At 40.5% G+C, this 21,172-nt stretch overlaps 1 protein-coding gene across 3 annotated transcripts in view; it reads right to left on the bottom strand.

Moving 5' to 3' along the window:
- abr (ABR activator of RhoGEF and GTPase) overlaps window positions 1–21,172 on the bottom strand; it is a 127,685-nt gene that overhangs the window by 65,986 nt on the left and 40,527 nt on the right. The window contains exons 1-4 of one of the 3 annotated variants that reach the window (XM_053331434.1): window positions 16,867–16,995; window positions 12,051–12,232; window positions 4,661–4,759; window positions 1,599–1,784 (exon numbers count right to left, since the gene is read on the bottom strand). In XM_053331434.1, coding sequence (XP_053187409.1) covers window positions 1,599–1,784; window positions 4,661–4,759; window positions 12,051–12,232; window positions 16,867–16,921 — 522 coding nt within the window. In that variant the 5' untranslated portion in view covers window positions 16,922–16,995. Of the gene's footprint in view, window positions 1–1,598; window positions 1,785–4,660; window positions 4,760–7,434; window positions 7,568–12,050; window positions 12,233–16,866; window positions 16,996–21,172 lie in introns of those variants that run through there. The other 2 variants (XM_053331433.1, XM_053331435.1) reach the window with 2 other exon arrangements.

Genomic DNA, 21,172 nt, shown 5'->3' with positions numbered 1-21,172 from the left:
TGAGAGTTTACTGTGTGCTGCTCCACATTGCACAGGCATTAACTCTATTTTAATCTTTAACATTTTCAAAAATACTTTGCTTCTAAATCAAAGCTGCTAGCACACAGAAACAAACACTGAATCACAGGCCAGAAGAGCCAGCCATGTTTTATGACATCAAAACTTCTCTTTTTTTAAAAGCCTAAAATAGATGATGAAGCCCTGGTTGTGAGGTGAGACTCTGAGCTGGCACGACACTTGCTCTCGTCCTCTAGTCTAAACAGAAATGTGCTAATGACTTGGCAAACGTCACAGGATTTCTCATAATGGGACATCTGATAAACTCACAGCTCATTGGCGAGAATAAAATCACACCTTTTAAGAACCAAAAATGTGGTGTGAACTAAATGGAGGACATATTCAATCACTGATTTTCCAAGCAGTTAGTCAAATGTATCTGGTTAATGTCATAAAATTTAAAGGGAGATTTGTTCCCCCTATGACAGTAAAGTCTTTCCAAATAGAGGAAGTAGCTGAAACCAAAAGGGGGTTCCTGTGATAATAGACTGTGCTTTTTACTCAGCTAGTTCATTTATATTTTAACATCAAATCCATAACAACATCTGGTAGATACTGTACATGTCCAAACTTCTGACTGCTACTGAACTCACTGCTGTGATATTGTGAGGCTCCCACATTTAAGAGCAAAAGCCTGCTGTTACAGTCAGGTGGAGAAGCTGACAGCGGTTTCACTTTTCGACATAGCCAGTGTTTGCTTGTCTGTTTAGATTCTAGACTGAGAAAATTATAAACCACAATCCACTATTACCATCTGCCCACAGTTGGTCTGTGTCAGGCTAAATTAACAGAGCACTACACTACACTTCCAGCGTTCTGTATCAAATGACTTTCAAACTGTTTTAATTGGCCCTGATGATCATCTCTGGGTTTTACACACCAACTGAGCATTACATTCTAAATTAAATGTCTATTTGAATTTATTTTTCCTGCTAGGGGTGCAGTTTCTTACATCTTAATTGAAAGTCTATTACACCATGTTGCATCAGCCTATCTCGCATATACCAAACAAATATAATGAGTATCTGAAATGTGCTACGACACACATATTGTATGCACATGCTCTGAGGCTATGTTATATGGTGAGAAGCCCCCTGTTTAAATTACATTATCCTCTGCAAATCTGACTATGTAATGATCTCCCACAGAGGGAAAACTAACTCACTTAACTACTAGCCGAGGTCTGGAGCCTCACTAATTCTATACACAGACACATCCACAAACCTAACAATGATGTTGTTACATTATGCGCTGAAAGAGCCTGTTTAAACAGCATAATCCAGTTCAAATACGGCAGCCTGAGAGACCGAAGGCTGCTACATTTCTGGTAATGTACTCAGACCACAGACACGGGGGTGTGCGCACACACACACTTACGCACAAAGCCTAAATTAGAAGGGTGATTCACTCTGTACAAATAGACTCTGACGATTCTTGTTTTTAATATTCACTTACATATACGCTGTAAATGATGGACGGGAAAGAGAGGGGGAAAAAAAGACCCAAAAACAGTGTGAGCACTAGGCCCACGTCCCACTCACCAACTTCTGAAAGAGATGCCCCACTGTAACCTTCTCATCCCACTGCTGGATGTTGGGATAGAGAGCGTCGTAGAACTCCTTGTGGATCTGGAAGATTTCCTGGATTTTGTAGAAGATGGTCTCCACCTGCTGGATGGTCAGGACGGGCTGTGAGGTGGTGGCCGCGGCTCTCAGGGGACGCATGGGCTGAACGGGCAGAGATGGTGGAGAATGGGACAAAGTTAGTGAACACAATTCAGCTGATGAAAGGACAGACCAACCTGAAATGTATTCCCAAATGTTATATAAATATGTTAAGAATGGGAGAAAAACTGGCATTATACTTTAACTCAATGTTTCTTCTAGACTATTTCAAGTTTATTGTATATTGTATAATTGTTTCCTTCAGACAAATGTTCATTCTATTCGTTTTAAAAAGTTATATAAAGTACTTTACTGTGAAGTATTTCTCCACTCAAGTTCTGATAAAGTGGGTTGAGGTTGTGTCTAATTTCAGAGCAGGCTTTGAGCATAGCTTGGTGCAGTTAATTGGCCAATCAGTGGCCTAATTGGGCCGGTGCCTGAGAGGAAAAGTTTCTGATCTTGCTATGTGTCTCCCAGTGATAAGCATGTAATCTTAGCCTGTCTCTGCTATTGGGTGACTCTCTTCTCTGCTGTGCTGTTTCTGACCAGTCAGATTGCAGGCTAACTCATAGAGAGGTGAAGAGTGGACATGCTGGATGGGGGGGTGGAGGCACACTGAATTACAGTGAAAACAAAAAGGCTTTCACGTCACAGAAGCAGAAGTTGTCTTGGACTGATGATGACTCATTCTGCCACTGATTGCAGGGGTTTAGCATGAAGTCTAATCACAGAGAAAGGCTGGCTAATTTTTATAAGAACTGACATTTACTGCACTCAACGCCCCCAGAAAGCTTTATGTATGATGGAGAAGCAGCAAGCTGAAAACCACTCAGGGTTTCAACAAATGTGTTTGACAGATGAACGAATTCACACACTTGTCACATATGTATCTCCATTTATCTCTGCATGTTACTAGTTACATTACAGGTTAACATCATGTGATTACTGAACCCACACAAACACAAAAAGGCCAGACAGCTTTCACTTGAGATGAGATATGTTTACACATTTTGAGTCAATGCCAGGTCTCTACACCTTCTTTAATGTGTCGCTGGCTTGTAGCCTACTGCTGTCAGCTGGTGACAGTTGCAGCATCATCAACACTTACATCAAACATACTTGGAATGAACAGTGAGACAAACTGCAACTTACTGTTAAGTAGTAGTGTACTGTTATCACACCTCTGTTGTAGTTGCTGTACTGCAAGTTACTTTCTCAGGTGTTAAAAACAACAACCTGAAACAGCTGAACACGAGCTTCCAGACTGCAATTGGCAACTATAGCAAAACATCCAAGTATAAGTATCTACTAGGCTGTCACACATCTCCATCACTCTTCAAACATATTGTCAGACTCATAAGATTTTTAACACTGAAAGGTGTCACATAAAGTTACAGACAGGCAACAAACCCTAACCCTAACCCTAACCCTCATGACATTTGTTACAGTTTCAGCTTGCCAGTGTTAGTTGATAGTGTCAACTAAAACATGCTAAATATAAATAATGCAAACATAGCAACAACAAAGTGTGATCGCACACTGTGTTTTAGACATTTTCTCAATGACTGGAGAAGTTGAAGAGGACAGGAAGAAACTCTTCATTGGTTCATTTGAATACTGACGTCACCGAAGGCTGAAAGAGGAGGAACTGAGACACACACAACAGATTTTTGCACATTTCTGCACTTTGTTTACCTCCTTGATTGCTACTAACTCTCTTTTAGAGGATGAAGTTTTCCACTCCAACTGTTTTCATAGTGACAAAACTATTTTACAGAGTAACATAATTTTGCACTTGCTATTAGACTAACCAATCATATTGGTCAAAGTGTAGTGTGTGGCTGAGATCAGGATATGACATAGTTGAGTTGGGGAACCATTCTCAGTAAGTGTTTCAGGAAACTGCTGTGAATGTGGTCTTGCTTTCAATGTGACCACTAATGACATTCTTCACACGGGCTTGCACCAAGTCACACAGCAGCAGTGCTGCAACATGCATGCTTCTCAATGAGCCTTCATGCATTGAATATGAATAATAACAATAGCTGCTTATATGCAATGGCAAAGCTACTCTGAAGGAAGGGTGCTGCACAGCTTAGGGCCATAAACACAGAAAACAGCCTAACCACATTTCTTGTGGGTAATATTAGGAGCTTATAAAAGAAAAGCAGTTAAAGATCTTAGAGTTCTAGTTGGAACATAAAATAAAAAGTCAGTGGGTGATATAGGACACCCACTGACTGCAAGGTTATGTTAAACTTTGGAAACATGTGAAAAGACTAAAAAACTAGAGATGTTTTAGTCAAAACCCTGAATAAGATGAAAAAATTATATATTTCATGAACTTAAAAAAAGCCCATTCCTGTATCTGTAACTTATGTCTTAATTTGTTTAGACAGACAAGCAAACAGATGAACAGACTACTGATTTTGCTTGTTTCATGTCTTAAAAAATGAGTCATTCAAATATTAATGTCTGTGAGACAGATCAAAAGACAATTCCAAAAACTATGGGTGTCCGATGAAACAGAGATACAGATGTGTGTCATCTGCAGCATTATGTTATATGATAATATTATACAGAGGGAGAATGTGCTGTGTAAAGAAAAAAGGATTGGGCCCAGAGTGCTTCCCTGAGGAGCACCATGATCAGTGTCAAATAACTGTGGCACAAAAATCCAAAATAACAAAAGCTTTCTTCCTCGTAAGTATGAGCAAATTCTCATGTATTTTACTTTCATCAAGCTGTTTGAGTGCTATGGCTGGTTTGACAGGCAGTCTCTAATTTTTCTTCAAATGATCATATAGTTGGTCCAAAATATGTTTCTCCAGATGTTTTACATGAAAATAAAAATTGGAGATTTCATTTTGTTGTATTAGTTAAAAATGTTTACAGTGGGGGTTTTTTTGTGTGTGTGTGTGTGTGTGTGTGTGTCTTACCAGTAGCAGAGCTTCCAGCTGGTTAATGTAGATCTCCTCACTGGCCAGGAAACCAGACAGGACCAGTTTCTTCATCTCCAGACCTTTCTCTATTTCTCCCTGCAGAATAAAACAGATATGATTATAATGTATGTTATAAACTTCTTACAGACACACACACACCTACACACACAGACACACACAGACACACACAGACACACACACACACACACACACAGGTATTCAGGATTAATTTCTAACCAACACCACATTAAAGTACTATGACTCAATCTCATTTCCTGATGCCACTGCAGTTACCATATCAAGTAACGGTGGCATTAATACACACACCTATCAAAGTGCAAGGGAATGTTCATTTGGAATTTCTGCTCATCTAATTACATCTAATTGGCTTGCTTCCTCTGTGGAAACTCTTACTCTAAGTGTTTCCAAGCAATTGTTATATTTTGTCTTCCGTATCAGGGAAGTCACCACCCTAATCATGTTTAAGAAACACTGAGAGAGAATAAAACAAGACAGACTTTTAGAAAGTTTTCTTTCTATTCTGAGGGAAATACTAGTTTGAATAAAAATAATCAAAGCTTGAAATGAAAAAAAACTGACTGCACACTGACTCAGTGGTTATTGAATCCAAAAATATTCCAGGATGTTTGCTATCATCACTTGGGCGATCCTATCTAGTCAGCAAGCTATTAATAAAATATCGTACACACAGCCCCGTATGTGAAGGTGTGAAGATGACAATCGTTGTTATATTGTTATATAATATTGTGTTAAACAAAGCAATTCAAATGTGTGAAAGCTACTCAGGCAATCCTCATTTTAATATTAATAACCAGGATATACCTTATCAGTCAATCAACTACCTTCCCCAAAGTAAACACCTGAGCACCTGGCCAGACAATCATTCACTCTTGGCCTTGTACTAAAGAGACAGACAGGTTCACATCCGTATTAAAAGGTAATAAAGTTGTAGCAATGAAGTGTCACATATGTACTTAACAGAGGCCTAAGAACAGAGATGTGTGTAGAGGAAGAGTGAGTGGAGGAAGATTAATTATTAACACAGCCAGATCCTTACAATGATATCAGCACACAAGCTTTGCCTGATAAGGGAAGAGAGCAATGACCTCATTGTTTTAACCCGATCATGACCAGCATCCACTTTCTGCCACTCATGCTAGGCTTGACATACAGTAGCCTATAACCATGTGCAATATATACAGTATGCACACAATATATGCTTTTCATTTTAAATGAAAGGATTATAATGGATTAGACACTTTGCACAAACTATTGCAAGATAAATTCACTTATAAAATATGCAAGCAACATATGTTTATCAATCTAAGAGATAGAAGTAATATTTATGTGAATTTATGTTTATATAAATTAAAATTGAGTGACAAATCTAAAATGCTACACGTGCACCTGCTCACCAGTATTGTATACTTGCATCTCCACACTTGTGATGATGACAGCGTTGAAGTTTGATCTCTCTGTAGTTTAAAACTGAATAAGAGCAAAAAGCATAAAACAAACCAGGATTGATTTCTAAAGCTTGTGTCTTATATAACTGAACTATGGAGGATTTTCAGCGATCATCAATCTGTCAGGAGGCATTTAAGTGATTGCCTCTGTAAGGTAACGAGGGAGTTCAGCAGCACATGTTTGAAGCAGAGGTTTTTTAAGTTTATGAGAAGTAGCCTCTCCACATGTTTTAATGCTGGCATTCCTTGAAAGAAACTGAAAAGAACATTTTTCTCATGACTAAAAACTCAAAACAAAAGCCAAACCAGATATTAGTCACACTCTCGAAACTCTCGGATGCTTCCTTGACATGCAAGTACTTATTTCCAGTACCATATGTCTGCTCACATCTCACATTTATTTTTGTTAAGCATCATTGTGATTTTACTTTTTTGGAAATTACATTCCAGAGCTGTATTTAACAAGATTTCTCTTATGATGTGATGCCAGATCCCTGTAAGCTGTCCTGACACTTCACTAAACAAACACAGAGACATGAGGATCTGTGTAAGTGTTGGTGACGTGTAAAGCTTACTCTTTCAGTGACAAACGTGTCACAGCAGGACGAGAAAGAAAAAACCATGAAAGGAAGGAGGAAAAAAATATTTTTTTCCAACAGTGGGAATATTTTTCCTCCGCTTGTACAAAGAGCTACTGTGTGTCGAGAGAGGAGCGAGATGAGAAATACACATTCAGAGTGGTGAGAGGATTTTTCCACGGTAACCTGCCTGTCCTCCCTTACTTGTCCCTTGTCAGTTACGCTTTTCATAGACAAGCCTACATGCTTTCAAGCTGCTATCTAGATTGACCTGCTACCATACAGAGCCCTGCTTTTTGTCAGTTCATCTAGAGCACACACGCACACACACACACAAAAGAGGCTTCTTAACAGACCTAAGTTACCATTAAGAAGCAGAGATTCTTAAAAAAGCAGCAGAGTGAGCGAGTGCCTCATCATCAGGCCATGAGGAGACATCAATGGCTGTCTCACACACACACACACACAAACTCTGGCAGTACAGATGGCTCATACACACACACACACACACACACACACACAGACGTTGCAGCACATGCTGTAGTGAAACTACATCACACCATGACACCAGTAGGACTCTGCATTTTGTTACACACGGCCAAGCTCTCAAGCTCAGTAAGAGTGTCAAGTTACGCATGTGTGTGCATTTGCATGTGTGCGTGTGTGTGTGTGTTCTCTGCATCCAGCTGTCCAGCCGCTGTCTCACCTTGAACACTCTATTTAACGGAGTGATGGGTTCCAGCTCCCCATCTCCATAATCAAACACCTCCCCCTCTTCCTCCTCCAGCACCCTATCCAAGAAGCAGAGCGCCTCCTCCTCGTCCTCCTCCATGATTCTTTCTTTCTTTCTTTCTTTCTTTCTCCTCCACTTCTCCTCTTTCAGCCTGCAATTCCCCTCTTCAGGGCCTGTCTGGACACATCGGTGTTTTCCCGTCAGAGCAAGTCGTCTGGACACCGAGAGAGAAAGAGAGAGGACCACAGGACCCCGCCTACATAACCCCACCCCCTTCCTCTGCTGGGCTTCCTGGTCTGTGTGTGTGTATGTGTGTTTATGTGTGTACTCTATGTGTGTGTGTGTGTCACTGTTCCACCTCGGTCGATGAGGTCTGCCCTCCCTCTACATCCGCCCCTCCCCTCCTAACAAACGATATCCAGCCACTTCCTTGATGGCCACATAGGCTGTCTCTCTCTAACTGTGCTTCACCAGGAGTGTGCTTCATTCTCTCTATTTCTGTCTTTTCAGGCTGAAGCTACTTCCCCATCACATGAGCACACTGTTTCTCTCTTTCCCGCATCACTGAGTGTTGCACAGTTCATTTCTGTCTCCTCCTCTCTCTCTCTCTCTCTCTCTCTCTCTTGCACTCTGTGGTCATTGTTTCTTTATTGATTCATTTCAGAGGCTTGGATGTTGAGCTGAGACCAAGCTTAATGTGCTGCTAGTGCAGCTGATTCTAATTACAGGTCGCATAGTTCACTGGGTAACAACGATTTTTGTTCTGGCAGAACACAGGGTTCAAAAATAAAATAGTGTTTAAAAAAAAAAACAGACACAAGCTGTTAGGAAAATCAATAAATCTGGATAGTAGAGATGGAAAGAAACTGGAACTGGGAGCAATTTGTCACACTGAACATGTGATGAGTCAACTCATAGTGTGTGTTTATGGATGACTATAGTTCACTTGCCATGACCTCTCAACCCTGCTCCTGACCCTTAGATGTCACTTCACAGGAAGTGAGACCCACTACTGCTCATCCAGCCTCCCCCTCACTCACCTCTTTCTCTGGAATTTTCGTCTGTTAAGTGTCCCAAACCTCATTTTTAGGCAATTTTCAGGTCATTTATGCAGGCTAATCTTGCACAAATCTAGGCTATTTTTAATAACTAACATCGTAGTCTACATTAGTTGGGATGGGCTTATTTTACAAGGCAAGGACTTAAAAGAGAGCTGGGAAAATAAATACTATTTAAGTTGTGGCTTGTATTTCTAGGTCAGCAACATTATAAGAGAGCAATACACGGCAAGAAAGGAGTGATCTTGTAAGAAAGAGGACAAAGGATATAAAATAACATCAGACCTAAAGAAAAAGTGGTATTAAAAAAAGAGGTTAAAAGCAAGAGGATGAAACAAAAACCTAAAATATGTCAAGTCAGTTTCATCTATAGCGTCCAAAATCAAAAATGTGCTACTATCTGTACAGAAAGCACCACCCTTCATCCCCAGACTGTTTATTTGGTAATAAAAAACAAAGAACCATTTGAGAAGAAAGATTAAGGGGAAAAAACTAATTCAGAAGAGAGGAGGTATCCCTCTTCAGAAATATGTTTTTTAAAGCATCCCAATAAACATGAGCCAAAAATTATCTGTATTGCACATTCACATACAAGCTCCTTATGCTAAATGTATGTATCTTAGCAAGGTGGTGTCAGCATTGGCTCTCTGGTGTCAGCAGATCAGAGGCCTGTGCAAACTCAGGGGAAAGAAAAGGCCTACTTAACAAGGCGGTGAGGAGAGGACGGCTTCAGTGGAAAGACCTTTAGAGTCCGGGAGGCAGCGTCTAACACGCCTTCTCCACAAACAAATCTTTTCCGCAGTAGACCAACCGACTCGGCCACGCTCACTTTGAACTGCTCTGACTCAATTTGCTGTTAAAAGTGTAGAGGTCAGGAGACGCCTGAAGGTGAGGGCGGGTAAAGATAAACACGCCATCAGAACTAAATATATATATCACTCACTGTTGCATTTTGACTAATATTATGGGGTGGAAGGATTCAAATGTATAGTGCAGTCTATTGAGGTGCTGACTAAAAAAAATGTATCTAATGCGACTGAAATTTCAAATTTAACCCTAATAATGAGGCTGCATGAGCTGTTTATTAACTATTTTAGTCAGCATCTTGATATTACTGTGATAAGTCTCCTCTTGGTAATTGGGGTCATTTCAGGAGGTGATACCATTATAATAGATCATTTACTTAACTAAACAAATACAATCAACTTCTAATCAAACTCTAACTAATTTCACTTTTCTTCATATATGCGATGGATTATTTAACTGCTCCTCAAAGCTCATCAGTTCAGGATAGTTGAGAAAATGTCGTCTGTAGCTTGTTATTTACAATAATTTGCCACTAGATGGAGACACATTTTCATTTACAGGAGCTTACACCCATGCATGGTGACTCACAGTGAATGTAACAGAACAATAAGCTTTACAATTCAACATTTACCACTTTTATAAGAAGGTCAGTGATCAAGGCCAAAGTGTGTTTACAATGCAGGGATAACACAGTGATAAAAGAGCTGTTTGGAATAGAGATTGGATTGGCAGATCTATAGAGGTAATAAAGCAAATGGTGGGATGAGGATTTTATAGACAGAGACTGAAGGAGGAGGAGGTGATGAGAGGCAATTCTTGAGAGAGGTGACAGACGTAGGGAGGCAATCTCCTGGAAATTCTAGATTGCCATTCGATGTGTAACAGAGGGAAGTGATAGACTCTGCCCTGAAGCTGTGCAGGTGTTTCTAAATCACATAACAAGTCTCACCCAACCAGGCTCAGGGTTTCTTTCATATAAATACATGTAAGAATGTTTTTTATTCAGGCTTTTTCCATGCTGCAGGTTAAAGCTGATGCGATGTGTGAAGTGAATACCTTCAGGCCTGTGTGTGTGTGTGTGTGTGTGTGTGTGTGTGTGTGTGTGTGTGTATGTGTGTGTGTGTGTGTGTCTGTGTCTGTGTGTGTGGGAGGCTTGGTTTTAGGTCAGGGTCAAACGTGACTACTGCTGAGCCTCCCTGGGTTGATGGAGCACTCACTCACACGGTCGTACACACAAGCGGTCACACAGGACTCACAGTCACAGACACAATCAAAGAAACACATGTAGCCGCAGGGCATGAAAAGAGACTCTGCTAACCTCTAACCTGCTCATATAAAGGAGGGGATGAAACACGACAGGACCACAGACACTGAAATACACCGGTAAAAACATTCAGAAAACTACCAGCAGTTTTATATAACTAGTATATTGGTACTCTTCATCAGAAATGAATGTAACCCAACAAATATCCTTTTACATCAGCTGTTCTAAATGCCTGGTGTCTTTCTAGCAGCAGCAGTTTATTTGGAATACACAGAGGAGCAGATGGTATTTAGCATGTGCAGAGAAATCCACTGAACAAAGAAAACACAAATATCTTCAGTACATAAAGTCTAATTTCATTAACTGTAAATCCAAAGACAAAAAACATCCAAGCACCAAACACTGACTGACCCACACGCACAAAAATGAAAAATGTTTAAAAAAAAATCACAACAGCACAGTTCTTCAATATATTCTCCATGGACACACTGACTGGCAGATTGATGCTTGTGGCGTCAAACTCCATCTGGGTCAGCGGTCATTTCCTGCTGCTGTGAATGTGCCACCTGCAGTGTGCTGCAGGCAGTCCAGCTATTATGGCTAATCGCTAACAATTACAGAGAGTGAAAGATCCGGCGGCTAACTTCAGGAAGAAACAAACATCCCAGACGAGAAAAAGACTGTGATCACAGATGAAACCTGGAGTAAATAATCCCAAATAAAACTTCTGCTGCTGATAACAGGGAGAAACACTGGTTGACGACATACCAGCTTGAACTGTTACTGAGACTCTAATGCTGTTAATGTATTGTAAACTTGAGAGTTTAGATAATATAATTAAAAGGGCCATACTAGTAAATATTGCACCTTTCAATAAATATTACATAATACTTATTTTATCAGTCCGTTAAATAAAATCAACTTGTATATGATTATTTATTTACCTTTAACTTTCAGTTACATATCATCATGTGGTCAAAGATTAACAGAGACTGTTTTGAAGACACTACCTTGTTGGTACATTGAAAAAAGCTCCACCATCTGATATTAGAGAGTTGAAAGCACCAACAAGATATACCAAAACAAATGTCATCTAAGAAATGAATCTAAAAGCTTTGGCAAAATACTGTTGAGTATAAACTAATTGTAGTTGATGGATTTAAACATACAGAACTACCAGTATAGTTATTAAGGCCTTTCAGGATCTTGACAAATATTCTACATATGCAATGTGCCGGGAGCTGGACCTCACCTGAGCCAATCAGTCATCTAGCATGTAATCACACCCTGGAGCATCCAGCCTGTAATTTCTGCCCCCCCATTTCACCATTCCCATCTGTCACATTATTCCACTGAGTTCAAGTTCAAGTGTGATGGACTGCTTACTGATTCATACCTGCCTCTATATAAGTATGTATGTATGTGTGTGTGTGTGTGTGTGTGTGTGTGTGTGTTCTTACCCCAGACAGCAGGCCCTCTGGTGGTGTGGGAGAGACCGTTTCTCCGTCAGGCCCTTGGGGCGCACACAGCTGGGGCGACATGGTGGGGGATTCATCTATGTAGGGCAGCGTCTCGGATCCGTCCTGAGACTTGCCGTCCTCGGCCCCGTCCCCCTCGTAGCCATCTGTGTTGTAGTTAAAGTCTGGAGGATAGAGAAGAGGGGAGAGAAAGAGACGCTGGTTAGCATTTTACCACACAGATCGAGGCTGTCGCTGGGTTCAAACACAATTATTTATTTTTGCAGAGCCGACAAATATTGACACACAGCTGCTAACTTAATAAAACGTCACAAGTAACTTAATGTTTCTCTGGTTTTCTGAGGTATCACATGATTAGGTTTGGTGTTGGTATTGAGGTCAAAATTCATGTCCTGTGACAGTGCTGCTGTTCAGGCCTGAGTAACAGTGACAGCTCCAGTGGAAGAGAACAACGCTGATTCTGAAATGACTCCTGTCCTGCCTACACACACACACCAGCGAAGAATACATGGGATAATAAAAAAGACGTATGAGATATATAACTTGATTTGAAACCTTTTAAATGTGATGTCTTATTAGAGAGTAGAGGTGTATTTATGATGGGCAGACAAACAGCTTCATGTGATGGTCATCTGTTATAATAAAGACAAGCAACACTGGTGTACTGTCAGGAACTATAAGGCCATAAACAAAAAGGAGGAATTAATGACTGGAAGTGACAGTAGGTAATTTTAGAATTTCTTAGACATTCTCCTTTTTTTTACCCTGACGAAATGCAAATCCTTTTTATCCCTAAATTTCCTGTATGAACTTAGAATAACAGCAGTGCACACACTATAGCCCGCATCAGACTGCAATTCCAACAGAAAGCCAAACAGCAGTGAACCAAAAGCAAAACTAAAATGTTTGAGAAGAGCTTTATGTGGGAAGTGCGTAGGTGAGCCTATCTGCCTGTTAATGACCTACACTGAACTCACACACACCACCACTGACAAGTAGAATTGTGTGTGAGCTCACCATCATAGCAACAAGGTGTGTGCAACATATCAGCAAATCCTAACAAGCCGCAATTGAGAACTAATTGAAAAATAAAAGCGGGGGTCTATCCCCACTGGGACGACACGCACCATCAAGCTAATGCCGATGGGTGCCTACGGTGGCCGGCACGCTGCCGTCTGTCACCTTCTGACACGTGCCATAACCCACAGTTATAGGACCACCCACCTGCCAATCATTACCCTTAAAGAAAAATCCCTCCATCTGTCACTTGCATGCAAGTATGTGTGTGGGGAGCGTGCAGAGTCACAGCTACCATATGGTATATTTGTAGCTGTGGGGCAAATAGCTGACAAATGGTACATTTGGGTCTCAGCTCACTTAGTGATGCATGTACAAAAAAAATACAAACAAAAGGCATTGAGAGTGTGCTCAAGAGCTGACAGATGAAGAGTAGAACATGAGATGAAAGGGAGAGGAAGGGGTTAAAATACTGAGGGAAGGTCATTTGTCCGGCACCAACTGTGCCATGATCGTGCCACAGAAAGGATCTGCTGCTCCAACATGCAACTGAGTGTGTGAGTGAGTGTGTGTGGTTGTTTTTTCCTCACTCCTCCATCTGTTCCCTCTCTGTGGCTCTTCTGTACACCTTCTGCCTTCCTGACATGCTACTTTGTCCCTATTTGTGTTAGAGAGTGTGTGTGAGAGTGAGGTATTGATGTTTGGAAACTGAACTATGAGCCCGAATGAATGTTTTGGATTTGGACTATTAAGAGTGGGGTTCCATGTTCCCATTGACCTGTTAGTGGGATTTTTCCTCACTCAGCTCAAAGACAGGCAGGTTAGGTTATGAGTTTATCCCTCTGAGAGATTGTTGACCTGCCCTGCTTCTCACACCAATGCATGGTGGGATACACTCCCAGCATGCACCGGACAACGCAGAAAGCCTTACACAGTGCACACCACTGCACTCATGTCTAGACGTGCACTAAACTCTGCTACCTCTGTACAAAGATGTTGGCCATGAATCATTTCTTATTGGCAGACACATCAATAGGCAGCAGAAATAATTCAGAAATACAGTCTCCCACTGTGGGGAGCAGAGAGTCAGTCAACAGAGAACCGAGCTTTGAAGCAGTGAAGACAAAGAAGAGCAATGTAAAGTCCACTGTCCGGCTCATGCACTGCACACGCTTGCTTCCACTTGCCTGAGCTCTCATGAATTTGCTGGCTGAATGTCTGCTGTTTGTGCAACGTGTGCTGCGCTGTCATTAGAGTCAGTTCGCGTTTGGACAAATCTCACTGAGTGCAATTTGGTGTTTGAGTGGTCATTATTTCTCCTTATTATGTCGGAGGAGCTCTACTAATGCAAGAAAGACTCAGATACAGAGAGAGAGAGAGAGAGAGAGGGGGAAGCAGAGACAAAAGAAAAGGTTGATTGTGTGCGTCTCTTTCGCCTGGCTGAGCTGCTGCTGCTCAGTGATGATATCAAACCAAGATCACAGACACAGAAGGTTGTGTATTCAGTATAACATTACAGCCATATGTCATGTAACTCAATTATTCAGTCAAAAACATCACATACTGTGTCACAGCTCATTCAATAATATCAACTAATATATGATTACACATAACTGGCGACTTCCATTCATTCTTTTGAGTCAAATATTTTCCCACACGATATACAAGCACTGATATTTTAAAGGTGTTTTAAGGCAAAAAGATATCTGAGGCATGATATTAGTTGTGTTATGCAAATAGACTAGTTACAGGTCATGTGTTGACATCTGTTTCCCCGTCAAACAGTGTTTTCCTTTCATAGCGCAACCTCCACAGTTGAGGTCAGGGCTCAGAATATGGTTATGGTTAGGAACAGCACAGATAAGTGGTTGAGGTTAGAGATGAGGTTGAGTCAGGTGCATTTTAAAGTAAGAGCAACGGTTAAAAAGACTTCAATACACCAGCCCTGCTCATTTCAGCTGATACATGAACTGTACACGGCCTCCAAACAGAAACTGACAGGCCATTGAAACTTGTTTATTGTTGCCTGTCTGCAGGTATTCAAATTTGAATTAATGCAAACAGGTAGGAGGGAGCAAATTACATTTTCTACCCTGACTACAATAAACTGACACTGGCAGTATCAGGTTAAATGTAGTAAACAAAGGCATACTTTTGAAATATATAGCAATTTAGCTTAAGGGAAATAAATTAATCAGTTTTAAACTAAAATTATTTGTCATTCAAAAAGTTAAATTCCATATTGCACGATTGTTAATAAGAATCAGGTTCAGTGTGTTAATGTGTTGATTAAAGTTTAATTTTACAATGTGGTCTTAGAGCTGCTCTGCACTACACTGATTCTTTGGAATCAGGAAGTTGGTTTCTAATTATTGTAGGTATGTCTGGACACGAATTTAGATATTTTGTTGAGTATTTAGTCTCAACAATAGTTTGTTTCCAAAGCATTTCAGTCTCCACAGTTAAAAACCACTCATGCGTACAATGCAACCTCATTTAAGTCCACTCATAAATATGTTTAGCACAATACTGCAGAATTGTAGGAGCTTTACTGTAGAGACCATCAGAGAAACTGATCTTTTCCGTGTATAATCAAACATGACACAGATGAGTCATGCTAAAATGTGACATTTTAAAAAGAGCAAAGTTACATAGGACTTGTTCCTGACTCCTACTCAACAGGATTGTTCACCCTTTAATACACTATGATTTATCAGGTTAGTTAGGACAAGCAAATGTCAAACATATTTCTTATGTAAATTTTATTTTATAGTGTGAAGTCTTTAGGCCAGAGTAGCAGCCACAACACTAACTGCACCATATCTGACAAGAGCTATTAAAAGGGAACTAAATTAAGATTTTGAAATTACTTACATTTGAATGATGCCACCACTGTCATTATTTATCAGTGAAACTAACACCTAAAACATAAAATACCACATGACTCCAGTTTCTGGCGTGCTTCAGTATGGAATATCTTTTTCATTGCAATTTACAAAAAAACTTTAATTTTGTTTGAAGTTAAGGTCACAGGTGATATCCATTGTACACAGAGGAACAATATCTAACTAAGAAAGGTGGAAACAAAAGTTTTATAACCAGCAGCTGAGAGAAAATGTATGTTTTATGTTCCTGTTTCTTACATTTGGCTGTCAGCACTCTTGTTCCTTGCTCTATTTCTGAAAACTCATTCATTTCCAATAAAGCTGCACATTAGAGTCAACTGGAACCCACATCACCTGAAAATCAATACACTATTTTTCACTTTATTCCTTTTTTTTTTTTTTTGAACAAACTGGTTTACTGAGACCAAAAAGATACACATTTACATCAAAATCTCTGCATCAGTGTTATGATTATATAAAAAAAGGATTTAATTTAGTTTATTATATCACAATATAAAAACACAGCTGTTTTGCTGTTTTTTGGAAGTCCTCCCACAGTCACAAAGTTCACATACACATGAGCCAGTGACTCAGAAGACCATGGAGGGGGATGTTTTTTTTCTGTGGAGAGGATTAATCAGTCCTAACCTGTTATAACTGTTCAAAGGAGCCATCCTCCACACACACACACACACACACGCATACTTTAAAAGGGTTAAAAACGGGGACAACATGACATGACATCCGATTAAACAGGAGATAACGCAGAGTAAAAGGATTGAATTGCAGGGGAGGAAGATTCTATGGAGAAATCAATACAGCTTCAGTCTGGCACATCACTACAGTGCAGCGAACACATCCACAGACCAGCAAACACACAGAATGACCACACTCACCATCTTTGGAGAGGAGATTACGAATGACACACGCAGCCTCGAAGAAGAACGCCATGAGTGTGTTGGCGACGTCTGACTCAAAAAATAGCTAACACCTTTCACTGGCGGTCCTCCATGTCAACGAGACAGTCTGTCAAATGCTGTGTCACACACCTTGTGCCCTGCCGGTCCTGTTTTTTTGACTCATATTAAGCAACAGAAACTGAGAAGTGTCCCGCTGGAGGAGTGATATGGAAATAAGAGAGAGCTGGTTTGGAGCTGTGCTCGGTTGAATACTACCACAGTGTTATAAAGCTTTCAGATAGCTCTTATTCAAATGAAGGCAACAACACCCACATCCTAAGAGGAAGCAACAAACTCACAAAGAACAGTTGCTGTATGGAAGCTGTGACCTGTATTGAGCACATGAACATGCTTCTCTGTGTGCTGAATACTGTCACATCACTTCCCAGTTGGCCCATAAACACTATTATGTCCGGTTATGGTTTAGAGGTCATGTAGCCATAAAAATCAATAGCGTGGGTGCATGAATTGTAGATTCACTCCGTGTATTGTACTATGGGGAACCAACCAAAACTGGATTTTTGGTTCAGATGCACAATAATTTCACCACTTGTCAAACACTGTGCTGAAAAGCCAAATACCTAAACCAAACACTAGGAACCACAAGTTGCTGCAGTGAAGCCAGCTGTGGATTAGAGGAGTCTTCACATTTGGAAATCATTTACATCGCGTTGTCATGAAAAGCTAACACGGCAAGCTACCATCAACTAAACTGAGATTAACTATTCATGCTATTATTTGAATGCGTAGCTTGGGTTTTTCCATACAAACACCACCCTCCCCAACGTGGATGATAACAAATAGGGAACCAGGTTCAACACGCAATCACTGACTGATTTGTATAAGTAAATAGTGCACTGTCTATTAGAAAGGAGACATACCTTATCATCTAGACACAGTAAAGGTCTACCTCTGCTGTGGCCAGCACAGGATGCTCTTCTACTTGCTGTGTGGGTGCAACCTCCAGCATGCTTTTGTTGGACGCAACCACAATCTTCAACACCTACAGGACTGCAAAGGCTCAAAGGTTTCAGTGTCTGACAAAAACACTAGGCTCCAATCAAACTTGGCTAAACTACTCGTGTTTTGTCTTGTATTACAGATTGGTTCTGACTACCTCAACCTCTTTACTAGTGTTTCTGTTGGATCTCAATTAGGATAATGGGACTGTATCATTTACGTCAGCTGTATCAGAGAGCTGCTGTACATGTTGTTGCAGAGGTCAGCAGAACTCATACAAGTATTCTTTGAAAGGTTTTTCCTTGTGAAATCTAAAAGGTCACACACTGAGTGTCAGCGTCTGACAAATGGACACAAAGCTGACCTTTACGGACACAATGGCTGACCTAACAGTCACTGAACACACTCATAAATAACTGAGCGCCACCCGTGCACACAGAAGACATATTCTTTCGTTGGTGCTCATCTGCTCATGGCCTTTATTTGTACCATTAAGTGAAGGAAGGGAGGGATGAACACATCACCAGTGGAGACCACAGAGCTAAAGAGTGAGGAAGATAAAAACCACATGTACAACGTTCATATCCTGCATGTGCTGACAGAAGCAATGCTGCCTGAAGCTCTGATTAAAATGTTGTGGCTGTAGAGCAGTCACAGCCCATGCACATAATTGCTAACACGAGTTTGATAGTCATTCCACTCATTCTGCTGCTGTGACCTCTAAACAGCAATTAAAAATAGCTATTAACTTTATTATTATTTATAATATTATTTTAGTAGAGAGAGATAGTTTAGTTTTTAATACAAACATCTTATCACATCATCTTATCTCAAGACTAAGACTAACTGCCCTTTCCATTTAAGTCTGAACTCTGTTGCAGGTAAAAAAAAATAAAATTAAAAAGTTGAAATATTGCTGACTTTTTATATTCTAAAACAGCTACACAGAAGGCAGATTTATTCTCTTGTGTAATGTTGGGGGGGGGGGGGGGGGCAGCATAGGACCTGGTTTTCATCTGCCCTGGATGTCATCACACTGCTTTATATACTGCATATTTCCATTGATTAATGTTTTAAGAATTGCTGGAGTTTTGAGTGTAGCTGTCTGGTTGAAAAATGTGTATCTCCACAACGGTGAATTTCAGTGTAAAATGTGGGGGGCCGTGACAGTATGGATTTTTTTCTAACTGCGGTAAAAAAAGCAACTTATCCCTGCGGTTATACAGTGATATTCCTTCATCCATGGTGAAGAGTACACACACACACACACACAGACACACACACACACACACACAGGAGAGGGACGTGTGCGTGTCTCGGTCTCGTTTTCGTTGTTCAACTCTGACTGTGGGCATGACATGACCAGAGTGATACAGTTATAGTCACAGCCCAAGTAAAGTGTCAATGCAAATAGAGAAAGAAGAGTTTCGATTCTGAGTGATTGACATATACGCTGGGCATGCTATGAAACTTGTGACATGTCATCTCAATATGGCCTCTAATTCATAGGACTGGAAAAAATATTGAGATTTTAAGCAAGATTTGCTTTATAAACATTACAAGTGTTACATGTGATATAAGGATAATATTAGTATTCGTTGGTTTTCCTTCATCTACTTTAAAAGCTCCAGTCTATAATGTCTTTGATATTGCTCTCTTGCACTCTCTTTGGACATCCTTTGCACTCCACAGAATACTTAGGGGAATTGTTGCAGCCGAGGAGGAAACCTAGCCAGTCTCTTTGTGTCACTCACCCCACAGATACACACTTTACCCAATTACTGACCGGCTCTGGTGTGTGTTGATCGGGTTAGATCAATGATGCTTCAGCTAATAGAGGAGATTTGCACCGGAAAAACATTTTCAAACTGGTTAAATGCACACAAATACATACAAACACATGCAGAGCAATCTAATCTGCAATTGCAGAATTGCTCACTTCAGCAAGCTACGTAAGTATATGCAACCGAGTATAATAGCCAAGTGTTTGAATCTGCCTTGTATGGAGAAAACTAGCTCAGCAGTTTCAAAGCAACTAGTTCCACATGTGGTGGAAGAACATTTATTACTGAGGGATCAAAGTGAATGCAATGAGATAAATCAAAGAAATGACTGAAAAGCTGGCAATATTCTTCCTCACAGTACAGCAAAATAAAGTCTCCTTTTGAAATAAATGAGTAGTAGTGGTCCTCAATCTCTGATACCATATATGTCCATATGACACCTTAAAGTATTCTTCCCAAATGTGTTCAAGAAAGCTCTGAAGTGTGACAACTGAGTATAAACCACTGAGCAGCAACCTGTCTAATGCATCAAATGTATTTGTTTTCAGTGCTATGTTTCCTGAAGGGTTGGGTTTTTAGACAACAGAACTTGTCCACTTTAACAACATGTAACGCAGCAGATTAAATGTTTCTGTCGTGTAATTTTTATTTAAGGGATTAAACATTCAAAACCAATGTGATCCTTTAAAGAGGTCAGAGGTGAAGGGCTGAATAATGGGCTAGTATTCAGACGCCATAATCTAAGAGCTGTGAAGCACATTTCATCAATACTACCCTAATGTGATTTTCAACACTGACAGCTGGCAGCAGAGAACCAGGAGGATTCGGGTAATGCAGAGAGTCCAGAAGTTCTCCAGAGGATCGCTGCTGAGGTGTGCGTGACAGTAGATTTGGTCCGCCTTCTCTGCTATGTAGTAAAGTCTAAATATTGTTGCGTAAGCAACCAGTTGAATCTGCAATCCATCCCTGCTACACGATGACCTCGGCCCAGTGTCGGCTCACATCACTCTCACTCTTAACTTCTCCTGACGGATGGCTCTAAATCCACTTGTCACTCTCAATAACTGGCCCTTATTTCAGTGGCAAGGACAAAGGCTGCCATGACAACTGCTCGGGTTGATGCAAATGCTTCCTGCTTGCCAATAAGCCTTTTTGGTCGTGTCGGGAGGTAGCCAATGTTCTTGACAGCGCTATTTATCCCCGAGGAAACTTTTAAAACTGAACACCCTGAGTCATAAACTAGCTGAGGGCTCTACAGAGAGAGAGAATACTCTCTGCTATAGGCTAAAGGCTTCACCCACCCCTCCACGCTAAACAATAAACTGTGAACTGACTGTGAGCTTACTAGATCCGTAGTATGAGGTTTGTTTTATTCCTCTTTAATGCGACAACAGCTGCTGTGCACCAGTTTATAGAGTAGAAACATCCTCCACAAAACACAGATTGGCTGAAAGAACTTCCTATGAGAGTTTTACAGTGGTCAACCATAATGGTGTTAG

This window comes from Scomber japonicus, chromosome 13 (assembly GCF_027409825.1).
Source record: "Scomber japonicus isolate fScoJap1 chromosome 13, fScoJap1.pri, whole genome shotgun sequence".
NCBI lineage: Eukaryota > Metazoa > Chordata > Actinopteri > Scombriformes > Scombridae > Scomber > Scomber japonicus.
The sequence above is the reverse complement of the archived record's forward strand: the minus strand, read 5'-3'. Positions and strand labels throughout refer to the sequence as shown.